The 19,175-nt window shown below is 40.0% G+C and overlaps 1 protein-coding gene across 4 annotated transcripts in view; it reads right to left on the bottom strand.

Moving 5' to 3' along the window:
- The window catches only part of cadm2a (cell adhesion molecule 2a), a 254,049-nt gene that overhangs the window by 65,200 nt on the left and 169,674 nt on the right, over nt 1–19,175 (bottom strand). For 2 of the 4 annotated variants that reach the window (XM_074611343.1, XM_074611345.1), the window contains exon 2: nt 14,324–14,350. The exons of the other annotated variants lie outside the window; for them this stretch is intronic. In XM_074611343.1, coding sequence (XP_074467444.1) covers nt 14,324–14,350 — 27 coding nt within the window. The remainder of the gene's footprint in view (nt 1–14,323; nt 14,351–19,175) is intronic. 4 annotated transcript variants of the gene reach the window in all.

Genomic DNA, 19,175 nt, shown 5'->3' with positions numbered 1-19,175 from the left:
GGGCTGTCAATCGATTAAAATATTTAATTGCGATTAATCGCATGAGTGTCCATAGTTAATCGGGATTAATCGCAAATTATTACACATTTTTTATCTGTTAAAAATGTACCTCAAAGGGGGATTTGACAAGTATTTAATACTCTTATCAACATGGGAGTGGGTAAATATGCTTGCTTAATGCAAACGTATGTATATATTTATTATTGGAAATCAATTAACAACACGAAACAATGACAAATATTGTCCAGAAACCCTCACAGGTACTGCATTTAGCATAAAAAAATGCTTAAATCATAACATGGCATACTCAAGCCCAACAGGCAACAACATCTGTCAGTGTGTCAGTGTGCTGACTTGACTATGACTTGCCCCAAACTGCATTTGATTATCATAAAGTGGGCATGTCTGTTAAGGGGAGACTCGTGGGTACCCATAGAACCCATTTTCATTCACACATTTTGAGGTCAGAGGTCAAGGGTACACTTTGAAAATAGCCATGACAGTTTTTCCTCAGCAAAATTTAGCGTAAGTCTGGAGCGTTATTTAGCCTCCTTCGTGACAAGCTAATATGACATGGGTGGTACCAATGAATTCCTTACGTTTTTCTAGTTACATATGAGGAATCTTCACTCTTTAAAACTGAGCCTGCTACAACCTCTGAAAGATCGAAAAGCGGCCGGGCCCGAAGGCGGCCCATCAGATTTTTAAGAGGTTAATTAAAAAACTCTAAAAAAAAAAACAAACACTAAAACAATTAGTGGCGTTAAAACGAATTTGCGTTATCGATGACAGCCCTAGTTTGAACCAATATTTCTTACATTTCTGCATAGATGTGGTAAAAGAGACACGTTTGAGATGCTCTAGACAGTCCCACGTGAGACCCTGGATCTATTTCTATTTTACTCATCAGGACAGAAGCTACATATTATAGTATATATTAAAGTGTCTTTTTGCCTTTCACTCCCCTTTCTCCTCTCCTCTCCGCCGGCACTAGTGCCTATACAGAGTTACAACAGTCCGGGGATCCCTCTGCCTGAGCCCTGCGTTGGTGTCTGGTGAAACACATCCAGCGGGACTGAAAGGGCCAACGGGGCCACAATGATGGTTATATTAGAACAGTGCAGTGCTCTGTGTGCCTAATTGGCCAGTGGAGTAGGTTCTTCCATCCTCCCCTCTGGCCACCCAGACCTGATTTAAATGTATCTCCTGAGGGAAAGAGGCAGCTGTTCTCTCCTGATTTCCATGTCTAAATTTAGGTCCTTCCCTCACTTCACCTCCACGCTTTCTCCTACTTTCACTTCCCTGCTCTCTCTTTTCCAGTTCACATCCATTCCACTCAACTTCCTTCTCTCTATTCCCCTCTCTCTCTCTCTCTCTCTGTGTCACGTTTCCTCCTCTAGTTGATCCCCGAAGGGTGGCATTTCCACTTTCTTTGTCTCTCATTTTCATATTCTCTCTGTCTCTCCTGGTGCTCCCCAGTCTTTCAAATGTATCTTGATCCTACCTCCTTTCTTGTGCTCAATTGGGCTCTATCTCTCGTGGAGAGCGGGGTCAGTTTAATTGCCCTCCACTTTGACTGACATGCCGAGGCTAAGCCAGGTCAACAACATCCTCACGTGCATGACATTATGAAGTAATGAAATAATGAAATTAGCTTTGCTTTATTTAGCTTGAATTGATAATATATGTCACCATAAATGGCATATAATATAGAGCAATGCAAGACTTGATTGGCGACTATTGCAATGCGGGTTACAGCTGCCTCTAAACAAATACCAAATCATTATTTTCCTCTAGATTCTCACACTTCACCCTTTTACACAGCTGTCTCACTAGATGAGCCGGAAGATTTAATGGGACCACTCAGTACCCTCCAGTACCCAGTGTATGCACTGGCTAATAATCAAGGCTGGTGGCACACACTTCCCTACAATCATTTGGACTTGTGCCTTCCACCAAACAAAGTACCGCATCCAATATTGCTCAAAAGACCAAACTACTATGCCAAAATGAGATGCCTGTGCAGCCAGTAGAGATATTCACAGGACGCAAAGGCACATTCAGACGGACAGCAACCTGTTGCCAAAGCAAACTACCGGACAAATAATACTGATAAGAGTATCCCGGATGCTTCCTGTCTGCTCTCCGACATGACCTTTCAAGCAAGAGCAGCTGAGTCTACTAACCTTTCTTATTTAGGCATTCAAGAAGCAGTGGAAAAGAGAGAGATGCAGCGAGACAGACGGACAGCCTGGAGCTACTGACCTTTATACCAGGACTGGAGCTCAACTGAGCTGCAGAGCTATGATGTATGGGCTGGGAATACAGGATTACTAAATGGATAGAGGCAGTCCACACTTTTGATTAGCCGATTCACCTTTTGAGCCAGTCGAACGTAAATGCCTTATAAATGCAGGCTCAGGATTTCATAACAGCAAGTTTGAATTCAAAGGATTAGTCTTGTTTTCACAGTGCCATCGTTTTTCTATTTCTTTCAGATATGAAAACAGTAAAAAGTAAGCTCTGAGATCTGGGAACACGGTGACGTCGCTACAATGAAGCAAGAAAACAATCAGACAGGTTGTAAACAATCAAATTAACGTACTCATAATGTTGCTAATAAACTGTAATTGCAACATAAGAACTGTATGCATGCACTATGGTAAGCAGAAAAGGCCAATGATGAACCAAAAAGGTGGTACAGTATGCAAACTGTGACAGATGTTTACAAAGGACAGTTTGAGTCACATTCCTAATGATAGACTTTGTTTTTTTTATCCGAGTAAGTTTGGCTAACCTTGAGGTTTGTTTAAGAACCAACTTGTAATTAAGGATATCACGATACAAAAAAATGTAGTAATCAACACCAACACCAATGAAATTCCACGATTCTCGATGCCAATTGGATACCACTGTAAAAAACAAAAGTAAAACAATAAATTGTTATGGGGTTAAACAGCTCTTAATTCCCTCTATCTATTTTATAATGCTGTGAAAACATCTCCTTCAAACAGCTGTATTTAGTCAAGTGTCTCGCCAAAAATGTCAAGATTACATTTGACATCATGATACCATTATAATTTACCTTTGCCCACATTTTACTGAATAGAGACTGAACACATAATGTAATCAATGGCAACTCCCGTGTTGAAATCGGCAGCTTTTAACACAGATTAGTTGTTCACAATGTAGCATTATCAGGGAAAAAACAGGATGCATCCCCTGGACGTGTCGATAGTGAGTTTACTGCATCCCAAACACATTTTCTGTCGTCCTGGGACTGCAGCATAATGTAGCGCAATGTAGCTTTTTTATCATTATTAAGTGTATTATTGTATTTATCTGTCTTTAACTTTTTTAATTAACCTTTTAACTTTATTGTTATTTTATGGTGCTGTATCACTGAGTCAAATTCCTGTGTACATTGTACATTTGTTGAATAAAGCAATTCTGATTCTGATGATATGATTCCATAAGGCCCTGACGGTACCAACGGTACCTGCGGTACTGTAGGAAAAAAAAGAGTACCATCGTATTTTTCAGAATTTTGGGATCCACTTGATGCCTAAGTACCGGTTCTTGTGACATCCCTACTTGTAATACACCAGAATTATCCTTTAAATGCTCAAGCTTGGTGAAAATCATATTTGAACTAAAACTGCATTGCTTTATAGAGTCATATTTCATTATTGATGTTTCAAGGTAAAAATAAAAAAGGTGTCATGAACACATGCTGTTGTTTTGATCATAATAACCAAGTGTTGAAGACGACCTCGCTGTTCAAAATGCATCCCACTCAGAAGATCATGAATGAGATGCAGAAGATCACATAGGACATGACAGCTTTGCCGTGAGCAGATAGTGTCTATAAGGTTACACAGGTGGCTACACAGCTGGATGCACAAGCTTCTCAGACTGAGTGATTCTCAGAGTGTCAGGCAGCAGGGTGGCCCAGTGATTGGAGAGAGCGTACAAGGTCGAGAGTTTGATCAGCTAAAGAGCTGGTGTGAATTCATCAATCAGACATGTATCCTGTCACAGCGTCCTTGAGCAGGAAAACTTCAAATCCTTTAATGGTTTAGAGCATCAGCGAAATGTGGAAAACGCAAATGTACTGTAACTGTTTTATTTATTTTTTTCTGGGCAAGAACCAATTTTAGCAGATAATATGGAACACAAAATGTTGTTTTTTCTTCCTGGAACAGAAGCTAACATGTCAGACAAGTGCATCATCACTCCCCGTTCTCGCTCTGGGACTTTCCCTCCCACCGGGACAATTTTCACACAAACTCCTTCCTTTTTCTCAGGAACATGTAATACACACACACAGTCTTGTTTCTTTCACTACGACCTCTTTCACGCCTCTCTATCAACATTCATCCCGAATCCACGTTGCATCTCAAATGTGAATTATCAACATTTCATAACACTATTACACCTGAAAAATGAGCCTCCAGTATTCACATTGAAATTAAATTGAACTGTGAAAAAATCCCTGTGAAAAAAAACAAAACACTAGTGTGACAAAACTATATATGTGTTATTTTACACATCAGAGTTGGAAGGTTACAGCACTGTAAATCATTTATCTTGTAAAATCTCTTGAAAGCAGAGGAAAAGGTGAAGACAGCCAGCCATTTCACATACATGTTAATGATCTGCAAGTCAGAATATCATTCAGCACAAAGCTGAAGGACTAAAAACTCAATTAAAAGCATTTAGAGCGGTTTTGTTTGGAATGGGGAGACGGTTGCATTTACATTGCCTTGATTGCTAAGTGAAAATACAATTTGCTCTCCATATATCAAAGGATATATGCATTTGCATATGACAAACTCAAATACGTTTTATGGAGATACTATTTAAATATCAGTTCATGTAAAGCACATGCTGCAACTAACTGATAACTAACAATCAACACATGGAAAGATGATGTATAAATGTATATAGGGCTGTCGCGGTGAAGAAATTTCCCCTGCGGTGATAATGATTGGCTCAACAGCAATATTATTGCTTTTATCTTTATTGCAAATTACTTTATTCATCCTGATTTTAGTGCTGTATACAGTAAATAAGCGTTATTGTTAGGCTATTATTAGGTACTGTATATTATTGCTTATTAAATGACAAAGATGACAGTTTTAAACCAAATTAAATACTTGTGTGTTATACTTGAAAAAAAATAAATATATATGTGTATTAATTTCTCCTCTATTGTTGTTGTTGTTCAGCATATGTAGCCTACATGTAGGATGTGACGGTTGGTCTTTGTGGAGTTTTACTCAAAGCTGAACAATTTTCAACTCTCGACTAACAGAAAAAAATCACCATACGTGCAGCGCTCAGCGCAGAATAGACGCTCATTGCCTCGTCATGCTGCTGCTGTTTGTAGCAAAGTGTAAAAATGCGGCAATCCCATTGCAAGAAATTTAAAAAAGAAAAAACTTGAACATTTCGGTCGTGGCGGTTGCTTGCCATCCCATGCGGTTGGCTTGTCAATATTGCGGTATTGCAATATAGCGGTATTGCGACAGCCCTAAATGTATGTGTAATATATTCCCTTCATAGACACCATGCTGGAAGAATTGGTAATAATGTGTAATCAAGTTCAGCGTCCTTTAATAAACTGAACTCTATGAGTTAGAAATATTCGTATAAATCACATTATTATTATGCAAATAGCCATAAATTGGGTTATGTAGGTTCTCTCCTTTCTGGTTCTTATTACTGAGGTGATGAAAACCTTCTTTTTTCTCTGTTTGTTTTTCTGACTGAACTGTATGCTAATTTCTGTGTATATGCGTATGTGTGTGTGTGTTCACAATTCCAATCTAAACTTGCTCTTTTGACAGTGATAAGACTCCTGCTGTGAGCAAATTGAATGCAACCCCTGCAGAGGGTGGAGCTACCTTTGTATTCAGCGCTGGTGTACAACCACCTCAGGACAGCCATTTCTGATCTGCAGATATGAAATTAATTATCCGGCACCAGAGAGGCTGGCTATGGCAGCGCCGTTGCTATTTACATACAGTAATTAGACTGGGCAGCTGTTGGTGCTGCCATCACAAAGTTGACGTCCGGCTCAACGACTGAAGTCAGATCAGCAAAATATCACCTACTTCTCCACGGAGGCATTAGGTGTTGTTTAAGCGTGGCATGGAGTGACCGGGAGAAGAGGGAATCACAGGCTGTCAGAGAGGAGAGTGACATCTTTTTGGCTGGTTTTTGAGATTGGGGGAGGATGTTTCCAGTCGCATCTGGGGTGTGAAAGGTGTTAACAGACGGGGATAACATGATAACGCGAAAACATCCAGGAAGAATTTCTCCTTTGATAACACCTTCTTGTATGTACAAAGCACTACAGGAAAGTAGGGCTGTCCTTGACCAAAGAAATTCGTAGTCGACTAACACAGCGATTTTGTCAATTAGTTGATTTAATCGACAGATCTGTGAAACTGAGTTTCTCAACAAAGAATCACACAAAAGCACCACTTTGAATCTTGTGCTCAGTCTCTTGGAAATAAGTCATTCAGCATGAAAAAAGCATAAACAAAACGACTAATCAACTACAGAAATCTTAGTTGACCAAAACAGCCAATTAAGGTTTGGTTCATACCGCAGTTTGGTGCGAGTTTGATACAGTGGGACAAACCAAATGCGTAAGGATATGTTTCTTTTTATTCAGTTTCAACAGACAGCATTGCAAGTGTCAAAGACAGACAAAGCCATCTTGCTTGGGTGAACTATTTTCATAATAAAAATAAGGAACACACTTTTGTATTACACTGTACAAACACTGAACAGACACTTTCCCTGCTGGCAACAAGTCAAATAGGCTATAAAACGTCCCTAAAAGCATCTCTTATGCAATGTAATTGAAAATAGAAAAATATATAGAATAATACAAAATAAAACGTGCATTAGGATGAGTGTTTCAATTAGTTTCACCTTGGCTGTATTTAAAGTGGCGATCAACAAGTTTTTTGCTTCAACTTATCATTATAAAGTATTGCAGAAAGATCTCTGTTGATGGAGAAGGCAAAAAAGGCAAAGAGGGAGGGTGATAAAAATCGAGATAAAACAAGAGTGAACCTCAGGCGGTTCACAACGTACAGTTAAAAGTTTCCTGGCGGAAATCGCGCTTGTGAAATCTCATCGTTTACAAAAGCCCACACTCCAATTTCAAATTGGTGACCAGACACGCTCCCAGACACCAACATCATTTGCCCAGTATTCTTGCCCTTGATTCAGCCACATCAATTTAAAGGGCAGAGATATAAACCTCTGCCCATTCTCTGTGTGTAAGCTGCCTGAGTTCAAGCTTCGCTCAGGCCGGGATGGCCAGGGATCTCACTATCCTTTCTGAGCCAAGGGCAGACATCTCATGGTTTTATGACAGAGGTAAACCTGGCCTTCATAAATACTTCATACGCTGCTTTCTTCCAGCTGGCAAAAGCGAGCAGAAGAAGCTGAGAGCGAAGCCTAGTTAGGGTAAGGACAAAAGTACATATTTTGACAGATCAGTGAAAGCAGGGAAGGAGGGACCAGAGTAAACAACTGAGGTAAGTGCAAAAATGAATTACCTTAAATGCTTCCTTCAAGCCAAAGAGGACCTGTTTCTCACACTCTCTAAGATGTTAAGCAGACATATGGGAAACAGGCATTTAAATGATTCTGCCCTGATTTATATATACAACATAAGCAGGTGTAAGTACATTTCTTTGTGTGCTTGTGTTTGCCTATTTGTACATAAGTTGTGTGTATGCTGCATGTAAGCGTGGATAGTGTGTGGGGGTTGTGTGTTACCAATGAAAAGTGCTGGCTGAAGTGAGCTGTGCAATATACATTAAATGTTATTTTCAGTTCTTCCTTTTCAGAAAAAGCTAAATCCCAGTCTCCTCTGGTCTATTTTCAGCACTACAAGGACACAGAAGGGAAAGCTTTGGCTACGTTGGTGACTCAGACATTCCACTCTATTCGCTCTTTAAATATAAGGCAAAGCAATATTAGCAGTCATACAAACGCTTGCTGGAGGAGCAGTTTTTGTAAATTAAATATCATAAAAGCATAAGGTCAGGCAACGTGATCTCATTGGATGGCGGATAAAAAGCACCAAACTTTTAAGGACGTTTTGCATGTTTAGTCTCCGCATTTCAAGCTTTTTGCGTGTCATTTAATGCCCCGTTCTCAGTCCCAACTCGTCACATGCAGACACACGTTTGCAGTTTCAAACACATAGTTAACGTTGTGAATTCATACAAAACTACTTGGTTATGTTTAGGCAACAAAACTACACGGTTACGTTTAAGCAACAAAACTACATGGTTATGTTTAAGCAACAAAACTACTTGGTTAGGTTTAGGCAAAAAAAACTACTTGGTTAGGTTTAGGCAAAAAAACTACTTGGTTAGGTTTAAGAAGATCATGGTTTGGATTAAAATAACTATTTTCGTTACATATTATGTTACACACATAAGTTAAGTAGTCAACGTAGTAAATAAGTAGGTTGATGGTAAATGGACTTGCATTTATAAAGCGCCTTTCTAGTCTTCCGACCACTCAATGTGCTTTACGCTACATGTCAGCATTCACACACACACATTCATACACTGATGGCAGAGGCTGCCATACAAAATGCCAACCTGCCCATCAGGATCTAATCTAAATACTCATCACACCAATGGCAGAGCCTTTGAGAGCAATTTGGGTTAAGTGTCTTGCTCAAGGACACTTTGACATGTGACTGGAGGAGCCGATGATCGAACTGCCGACCTTCCGATTGTTGGATGACCTGCTCTACCTCTGAGCCTCAGCCACCCCTCGGTTGACTTTTGGTTTCACATGGGACACGAACAGCGGCCTTCTGGGTGAATTTCATGTGTTTGTTTGAACGATCCATCCGTCCCTGTGCTGACTTTCTTGCTCTTTATACTACGTCACCTGACTTACGGAGAACTTGGTCTGAGCATCTAATATTGCTGCGGCGTGAAATGATTTGCAAAAAGCATACTAGAATTGCCATCTGCCATCTGTTGTATGCCTCCGCCAACCAGTCAAGTTGCAGTCATCATTTCATCTTATTAGACATTTCTGTGAAATTCTCATAATTAGTATATGAATTCTTGAGTTATGGCCAAAACGTGTTTTGTGATGTCACAGTGACCTTTGACCACCAAATTCGAATCAGTTCATCCTCGAGTCCAAGTGGGCGATTGTGCCAAATTTGAAGAAATTTGCTCAATGCGTTCTCGAGATATCACAAGAATGGGACGGACGTGAGGTCACAATGACCTTTGAACACCAAAATCAGTTCATTCTTGGATCCAAGTGGATGTTTGTGCCAAATTTGAAAAAAATTCCCCCAAGATGTTCTTGAGATATCGCGTTCACGAGAATGGTCCATATGGACGGACAGACAACCCAAAAACATAATGCCTCCATCCACGACTTTCTCCGGCACAGAGGCATACAAATGTGTATTGATAACATGCAAAACAAATTAAGAGGGTTGGCGTGTTATTTATACGCCATTTGGTGATACCATGCTGGGTCGGGGAAATCAGATTTATTGTGGCTAAGGACATTCTCAAATTTTCTCAAACTGATGTAGAGGAAAACTGCGCTTGACTTCTTTTTATCACAAGAAGCAATTCAGTTTTTATGCTTTCATACGGGGTGAGGGCAGAATGAATGCAGACTAGTGGCATTCATGAGGGAAATCAGACTAATCATTGCTGCCACCAAAAAACTCCCAAATTCCCCAATTCCCCAAATCAACATGCCGCAGTGTGATTTTCTAATGTCTGGTGATGTGTTGACAGATACTGTTCATTTAAGAGTGATCTGGGGAAACGTTTCTCGCCCCAGGGGAGATCTGCAAGATTCAGTGAATAGAAAGTGCTAGTTTTAAAAAACAGCTCTCATCATTTGGCTTGTGTGTCAAGCGGCAATGCTCTTTTACCACAACTTCCAGTCAGGGCAGAGTTGACACTGAAGATCTCGTCTCAAAGCAAAGCGAAGCCCAGCATGAGCAATTCTCAGTACATCATTTGAGGAAACTCTTACAACTATCTAAACATCTTAGATGTCTATGAATAAACGTCCATAAATCCTCTAAAAAAAATCAACGAAAAAAGAAGAACTTACCTGAGAATCATCACATTGCTAATAGCTAATTTGGCACAATTGTAATAGTACCAATCTGCCAAAATGTGGGCTAAAATATAAATATAGCTAAATATAAGCTAAACAGATGGGGCTCGAGAACATTGTACTTCCTGTTTACATCCCCCAAAGCAATGAGTGCATGCTTATCCTCCAAAGAGAAGTATGACAAACAATAAGAGTAACAAAATCCATCAATATGAACTTTTTTCGTGTTGCACTTAGGGCTGTCAATCAAGTAAAATATTTAATCGTGATTAATCGCATGACTGTCCATGATTAATCACGATTTATCGCAAATATCGCACATTTTTCCTCTATTCAAAATGTAAAAAAAAGGGAGATTTGTCAAGTATTTAATACTCTCACTCAATATGGGAGTGGGCAAATATGCTTGCTTTACACAAACGTATGTATATATTTAAAATCGGAAATCAATTAACAACACTAAACAATGACAAATATTGTTCACAGGTACTGCCTTTAGCATAAAAAAAAATGCTCAAATCATAATATGACAAACTCAAGCCCAAGTGGCAACAACAGTTGTCAATGATCATTATGTGGGGATGTCTGTAAAGAAGAGACTCGTGGGTACCCATAGAACCCAATTTCATTCACAGATCTTGAAGTCAGAGGTCAAGGAACCCCTTTGAAAATGGCCATACCAGTTTTTCTTCACCAAAATGTAGTGCAAGTTTGGAGCGTTATTTAGCCTCCTTTACGACAAGCTAGTATGACATGGTACTAATGGATTTGTTAGGTTTTTTAGTTTCATATGATGCCAGTATCCTCACTCTACCTTTAAAACTGAGCCCACAACCGCCGAAAGATCAATTGCGTGAATGCGTTATAGAAATTAGTGTTGGTAAAACGAATTAGCATTAACACGCTATCACGTTAACCTTGACACTTCTAGATATATCACTGATAGGGAGTGGGGTGGGAGGGCACAGTGTCAGACTTTGAAGTATTATTTCTACTATACAACCTTCAGCTGGTATCAGAAATTTTACCTGTGACACACACATTGTGTAACACAACACTCACTCTAAGTTACATTGACTATAAATAACATGCATAGATTCAGGTTCAAGACACAGATGCCTAGAAAATGTGTCTTCTGTGCACCATATACAGTATCCGTGTGTTGTGTTTAATGAGGTCCTTTTTCATGCTCATTTGCATCCCTGACAGTGATGCAATTATGTTGTCACATTTTCTTAAAATAACTCTGATTTGATCTTCAACCAGGAAAAATTTAAAAACAGTGTAGGGACAGGTTAAATTAGTCGTTGGTGCTGTATACAGTAATTGGCTGTACTATATATACATTTCAAATTAATGAATGCAAAAGGCACCCCTTAACAAGTCACTCAGTCCTTCAGTCACATACAGATCTCTCTCTCAAGCTAACACACACACACACACACTGCTGATGAACTGGTGCTTTGAGGTGAACCGAGCCTTTATCTGCCCACTGATCAGCATGAATCTTATCTGGCTTGTTATGTTTTCCTACCAATAGCCTCATTATAACGCCAAGAGAGGCAGGAGGGAGACATGTGCTTGACTCTGATCTACACATCCTCTGTTCCCCTATTAAGAGAGCAATGGATTTCCTATACTGTCACAGTGAGATAGAGAAGAATGATAGCCAGGTAGGGGTGGCCTTTAAAGAGAGGAGGGTCAGCAGTGAATGAGACGCAGATCTTTCAGTCAAACACACGCAGCTGGGTGTTGGCCTGGAGAGATGGTTTACATCAACTACACATTCACACGCAGCAGGAAAACAAGGAAATCCTGCATAGTGATGCTGTTACTACCATCACTGCTATTGATGATGATGAGAAAGAAGAGGAGGAAAAAGGGAGGCAGCATTGTAAGGAGAGGAAGGGTTTAGCAATATACCAATTCTATCACTCCACAATAGGTAATCTTTTGAAAACCTTGCTTCAAGCGCTTGAAATGCAGTATGATGGATGGTTTGTTTTGTGCAAAAGCGCCGGTTTTATCATTGCAGACCACTGCAGTTATTCAACAGAGGGCCAGCTACCCACTATGACTCAGAATCTCCCTAGTAAACGCCTCTTATTTTAAACAGAGTGCTCATGAACGACAAAACAATGGAAGAGAGCGTGGTACGTTTTCCTGGGGGACACTTTTGACTCCGTTGGATGAGCAGAAAGAGTATAGATATTCTAAAAGCAGAAAGTGAAAAGGAAAGAGCATTTACACAACAATTTTTTATCTGTTGACTGGATTTTTGTTTTTATAGATGGGTCACTTGATTCAGATCATGGGGTGTTTTTATCCCAATTGGCTATTATTTGAATTATTTGCATGCAAACACATTTATTTTGGGCACATGTATTTCCATATTGGTATACCTTTATTTTCATGTTTGTCCCAGATTCTGATTGTTTAAGGAAATACTTTGTAAGACTTAAATTAAAAACGCTGCATCCAACTAACTGTAAAGCAAGGAATCTGTCTGTCTGTATGTCCTTTGCATATCTCGAGAACCGCTCATTTGCTCGATTTCACACTTGGTGGGTGTATTGCTCAGGACCCAAGGGAGTGCAGTGTCAAATATGGTGCAATTTGGCCAGATGATAGCGCTATAACAATGAACTTTAAGTTTTGGACTGTAACTTTTTCACCATAAGTCGAAGAAACAAAAGTTTTCCTAGATTGTGTGGGTCCTAGATGGATTTTCCGTCATTTTGAATTGTGTTCTGCTACTCCTCCTACACATTTTGAGCAATCCTCACAAAATTTGGTACAAAACATCTCTGGACCAGGCCGGAAATAGTTACTTTTTCAGATTGTTGATGTTCTATACTCTTTTGCTAAAGCTGTCCCTCAAAATTAGCTCAAATGCTGTGGGCAGGGCTTATATTACAAAAAATGTCATGTCTCCTGAACGCTTTGTGCTATTGCAACCACATTTGGTGGACATGTGTAGATATAATGTCTAAGTGACCATGGTCAATTTGGTGCCATTTGGCCAACAGGTGGCACTGTAGCAGCATCATGTAACTATAAAGGAAGTATTCTCTGTCTGTCTGTGTATGTATGTATGTATGTATGTGTGTCCTTCGCATATCTCGAGAATTGTACATCCAATCAGCTTCACACTTAACGGGTACAAGCAGCCATACCGTGGTTCCCGACAACGCTGCACGCAGCACGTATGACGGCCAAGCAATCGGCCCGCTCATGGGCACTGCACTAGTTCCACCATTGATGATACAATTTGATGTGTACATATAGCCACGTTTCTTAGGTATGCCTTCTCTGAGCTGGTGTCTATCCTTTCATTTGATTCATCATCACATATCTGCTCAGGAATGTGACTGTATTCAATACCTGTGCTTCTATAATCATTAGCCAAAGATGGTAACTGGTAAGAATGAGATTACAGTCACGGTTGACTAAACTCATAGTTTTGAGAGGCATTTTTGTTTACTGAAGCACACAGCTGAATGAAATCAGGTTATCTCCTCTCAAACAAACACTCTGCCTCTCTTCTCTGACTCTCTCCGATCTATAATCCGTTCTCACTGCCATCTTGCAGACGCGGGGAATGATGGGGAAGATTTGGATCATTGTAATTTACTGCCACCTCTCCAGCGCCTGGCAATGGTAAAGGGCAATATCACACAATTAAATACCTGATAATTAATCTTATGACCTCGGACCGTGCTCTTCAGAGTTTATGGGCTTAAATAATTTACAAGCAAATATGAACAAAAAAAAGTCTATGAATATAAGATGAGCTTTATGTTGTGCTACCATTTCAAAACACAAAGCAAAACAATTTTGTCACGATTTCCACTGTTTGTGTCGAGCAAACAATGCCCAGTTTAGTTTAGTGTGTTTACTGAAACACACTAAAAAAAGGCATTGAAAGCAAACAGCATATTTGAAAGCTGAAATGACTCAGACAAAAACCTTAAAAACTGCCTTATATCAAAAGATATGACTGTTGTGGAATAAGCAAACAACACAAAAGCAAGGGACTCAAAGCAAAAAAAAACTAAAAATTCCAATTATCTTTTCAAAATAATTAAAAAAAAGTTAATTTTGTTTCACTTTACTGAGTTTTTTAAGGCTGAGTGTAGAGGCACAGTATGGAAGTGCAGCCACAACTCACCTCGGGCTTTGCCTTTTGACGCCATCACTGGAGTCCCCAAGAAGACATGAGGGGTGGGATGGACAGCGAGAGAGGCAGACGCCAGAAAACAGAGGAGGAAAAAGAACAAAAGACAGAAGACAGAGCAACTGATTAGATAACTGTAGGAAGAACAGTGCCTGTATCTGTCGCGTATATGCAGAAACAGCATTGTCTTTATCTTGAATGTCAATCAAGAGTGCTGCCTGCCTGCAACCCTCCGATCGTTCAACCCTGAAAGAGAATGTCCTGATTTAGCTCATCAGCAAATTGAGACCTTACAGTGTGGCACCTTTTAATTAGTCGCGTCGCATCATCTGGATCATGCGAGGAAGCTTGTTGCTTTCTAATGAGCTCGCGAAGTCCATAAGGATATGGGTATACTGTAGATATCATGTTGTTGATTAGCGAATGATGTGCTTCGTTTGATTTCTAGTGGAGATTACAGACTTTATGAACATTTTACACTTGATTATCTTATGTTCAGCTGATGCCTGTATGGCTTCAGATACAGAGAGTAATGATTTGTGTGCTCAGGACTACAGTCATGCATGCACACCCTGGTGCACCATCATATTAGGCTGCGATTGACAGCACTGTAATCACAGATGAGAAGCACAGACACGACTGTCGTCTAGCAGAGAACATGCCATGATATGGGAGGGTTCAACGAGCAGCCTGGTGGAAACCATATAGGCCGATATATAGCTGTGTACAACAACAAAGGGAACCCCAACACAGGCGACCTAACCAGCAACAGGAGCGTCACCTCCGAGACTTCCTATCGGTAAAAACACAGAAGAGAGCCAAATAAACAACATGGATTGTTTATTAGCGCGCGTGTGACTGTGTATTTGCGTGCGTATCCCGAGGGAATAACTCTTATGCTTCACACACACTGCTTTGCCAAATTGATGGATCTATTGGAATGCCTCCAGTGAGCCTGAAAACCTGTACAGCTCGAAGAGACGGCGCCTGAAAAAGGATGAGAGAGGAAGAACAAAGAGAATATAACCGCAGGTGCAGAGTCTGCCGGTTATAAAAAAATATTGTTCTTTCTTTTCGATTACAGATTAATAAGTCACTCTCCCTGTACACAACATGTATAGAATTTTCCATTTTGGCTGATAAACATGCAGTAAATAGGTTGAAATTCATTGTCAGAGAGGGAGCAAATATTAATCCTGAAAGTACGCCTAGAGACACTGCTGGACAATCTTTTTTGATTCTCACAAACATATCGTTTTGTTTATATTTGAGAGCCATCAACTCCTGATAGCCAATTTACAGCGGCTGATGGAGATGATGATGTTTTGTTGGTACTATTTCACAGATTGCCAAGGTGCAAGATAGTTAGAGTGAAGAAGTGGAAGACTATTTCCTGTGATCTTCTAGTGAATTTTCACTTAACTTTAAGCTGCAACAAGGAGTTTTTAACTGGCTATGAAACAGTCTCTATTCAATACTGATGGCTCTATATGACCTACATAAGCAAACAAGACCATCAGCGAAAAGATTGGCTATTTCTATATACGGCACTGTAGTTATTCTTAATGCCTGTCTCCGGGTCCGCTTCCCTGCGAAAGCAGACAAATGTTTACATTTTCACAGGCAAAGTTTACCAGTGAGTAGTACGTTAGCCAGTTAAAAGGAAGCAGGAGGAGATTTTTCTTCAGAGATTTAAATTTTTTTACGTTATGTTTTATTTTTATGGCCGATACTGGGGCAGGATCAGAAAACAGAAAAAGAAAAGAATTGACAGAAGAAGAAGAAAAAAACTAAGAGGGACAGTGATATAGAAAAGGACAGAAAAAAGAGTCAACCTTGTCATTCAATGGAGACAATTGCGGGATTTGAAGGGATTCAAAACCGATCCTGAATTGGCCCTCTTCCTCCTAGACTGATATGTAATATTTCAATTTTATTTAGGAAATACTAGGGCTATACCTGATTCTGAATTGTTCTGATTCAACTCAGATTTGGCTGTTCAATACGAAGATTTGACTATTTGTTTCTTTTTTGTCTTCTTCATATAGACTATCTGGCAATCGGAAAATCCATTGGCTTGAGTTTCAGTGATGATTTCGACCACATTCCGCTACAGTTTCATTATGAACTGAAAATATGTTTACACTTCTCAACCGGTGGGGTTTGCGCAGTCTGCCCGTGGGCGCCACAGTGCGCCGTGATTGGCTCTCGGCTTGGAAATGCCCGAGGTGAAAGTGGCTCGCAGCTCCGGCCGTGAGCTTTGCAGCACCGCTCGCCCGGACCTCGCAGAGACATGGTTTTACATCAATATATGAATTTATGTTGGTGGCTAAAACAAAGTTAGCTAACACTATGGCTAGTAGTTTGTGTAAAGTTGAGAGGCTAATAGACCAGCTGTGTTGAAAAAGAAAAAAATTGTGTTAAAAACAATTGCATCTTTTTTCACTCGCTTCCCAAACAAATGCAAGCACTAGCCAGATCAAGATCTTAACGACACAAGGCGGTGGTGCTCATGGAAAACACTTTTGTCCACAGGAGCCGTCAAAAAAAAACAACACAAAATGAAAGTTCCTTGTAGTTGCTTTAATTTGCATTCATTTTCTGGTCTTCAGCATCACAGTATATTCAGTGGCACACCTCGGGGTGCAAATGAGAGAGGAAAAAAAAAAAAAGCAAAAACAAATATAAAAAGCTCCACTATTCCTCTCGTACACACACAAATGCACACATACACAGGCAGCTGGTGAAAATTTCCCACCTTGCCTCTGTGTCACTGGTCAAGAGGGAGAAGGACCGACAGAGAAAGGGGGCAGCGGGTGTCACATCTCTACCAACACTGCCTTCTACATGAGACTGAAGGCTTTGTGAAATATTCCCTCAGCAAAGTCTGACCTCGCTCTATTCCTGCCTTTCATCCCTGCTGTCAAGGTATGAGTTCCCTGTCACAACTGTGGCTCTGTGATCTCTCCCAGTCAATACCCATTGAAAAAAAAGACAAGTCCTTGAGACGAAAGATGGAAAAAAAAACATATTATATGGTTTTAAAACTATTCAATCCTAACAATATTATATATATATATATATATATAAATATATATATATATATATATATTTATATATATATATATACTGTATATACACCGATCAGCCTTAACCTTATGACAGCGTGGGCATCCTGACCGGTCTGCGGCTACGCAGCCCCATACGCAAAAACTGCGATGCACTATGTGTTCTGACACCTTTCTATCAGCTACAGTAGCTCTTCTATTGGATCGGACAACACAGGCCAGCCTTCGCTCTCCATGTGCATCAATGAGCCTTGGGTCTCACCCTGTCGCCGGTTTTCCTTCCTTGGACCACTTTTGGTAGGTCCTGACCACTGCAGACCGGGAACATCCCACAAGAGCTGCAGTTTTGGAGATGCTCTGACCCAGTCGTCTACTATTTGACCCTTGTCAAAGTCACTCACATCCTTACGCTTGCCCATTTTTTCTGCTTCCAACACAAAGTTCAAAGTTCAAAATGTCTAACATATCCCACCCACTGCCAGGTGCCATTGTAACGAGATAATCCATGTTATTCACTTCACCTCTCAGTGGTCTTAATGTTATTGCTGATCGGTGTATATATGTATATACTGTATATACAGTATATATGCTGTACAGCTATAGGGGGAGAGAGAAAGTGAGAACAAAAGCAGCGAAGAAAAGAAAAATGGTGGGAGTCTTATTCACTACACTCTGTGCACTTGTATATATCCGAGTATTACAGTTACCAGGCAACCAACACAACAGTTCGGTAAGTCCTGGCAAGCTGAAATTGAACAAAACACTTTTCATTTCACTCTCTCATTCCCCCATTTTACCATGCCATGAGCAGAGTATTCCAAATTGATTACACAATGGCCACCTCTCACATGCATTCAATACTCCTGATTGGACAGAATACACAAAAGATACCAAAGAAACTGGCACCTGAATGGAATCAAATTTGGCTATTTTTCCATACAGAGCGGCATTTTAACCCAATATGTTCTCCTTTGATTCCTCCTTATCCACTGTCTCATGACCATTAGAATGTTAATTAAAAACATTATAGAGAAAGTTACAAGAACAAAAGTATTCATTATTATTTCTACCATTTTTTCTATGATGAGCAAGCAATGTTTTTTTGGAAATCAGCATTCAAGGAAATAATATCTGGGGATTTTTTAATGTATTTAAAGCTCTATCAAGCAATATTTTTTGATACAAATAAAACAAAACAAGTTCCTATGATATCAAAGTGAAGCAACTAGTGCTGACCCTCAAAGAATCAACACACCACTGTATTTTTTTTAATCTTTTGGTTCATTGGACCGCTGTTCCAATAACTGTGGTTGGTGGACCAAACTGGGGCAGTACAACAGCAGCAATATTGGATTTACTGTACACTCATGTGGTGAAAGGAGAACGTGAACAAAGTGATTTGTAAGTTTTGCGTTAAACAAGTTGGGACTAAAGATTGAAACACCACAAATCTTCGCATCCCATCTTAAAACTCACCATCTAACAGAATACGCAAGTCTGCCACCATCTCCATCAACAAAACTCCTACCACGGCGAGCAGTCAACCCTCAATCATCAGCAAAGGCAACAAAAAAGAAATATGACGGTCTACTACCGTGGCATCTACTACCAGTTGATTGATCTGATTTATTGATCTCAGCATGCCCTCGTGTAAAATAGCGCTTACTGCCTATACACTGTGGCCACTTATGGGCATTGCAACATATGCGTCTCCTGTCCATAGATATGTGTGCATCTCTCTTCTCGGCTTTATTTGGACGACAATTTCGTATCTTGTT

Source organism: Sebastes fasciatus, chromosome 16 (assembly GCF_043250625.1).
Source record: "Sebastes fasciatus isolate fSebFas1 chromosome 16, fSebFas1.pri, whole genome shotgun sequence".
In the NCBI taxonomy this organism is placed as follows: domain Eukaryota; kingdom Metazoa; phylum Chordata; class Actinopteri; order Perciformes; family Sebastidae; genus Sebastes; species Sebastes fasciatus.
This window is presented reverse-complemented; position numbering and strand designations above follow the sequence as displayed.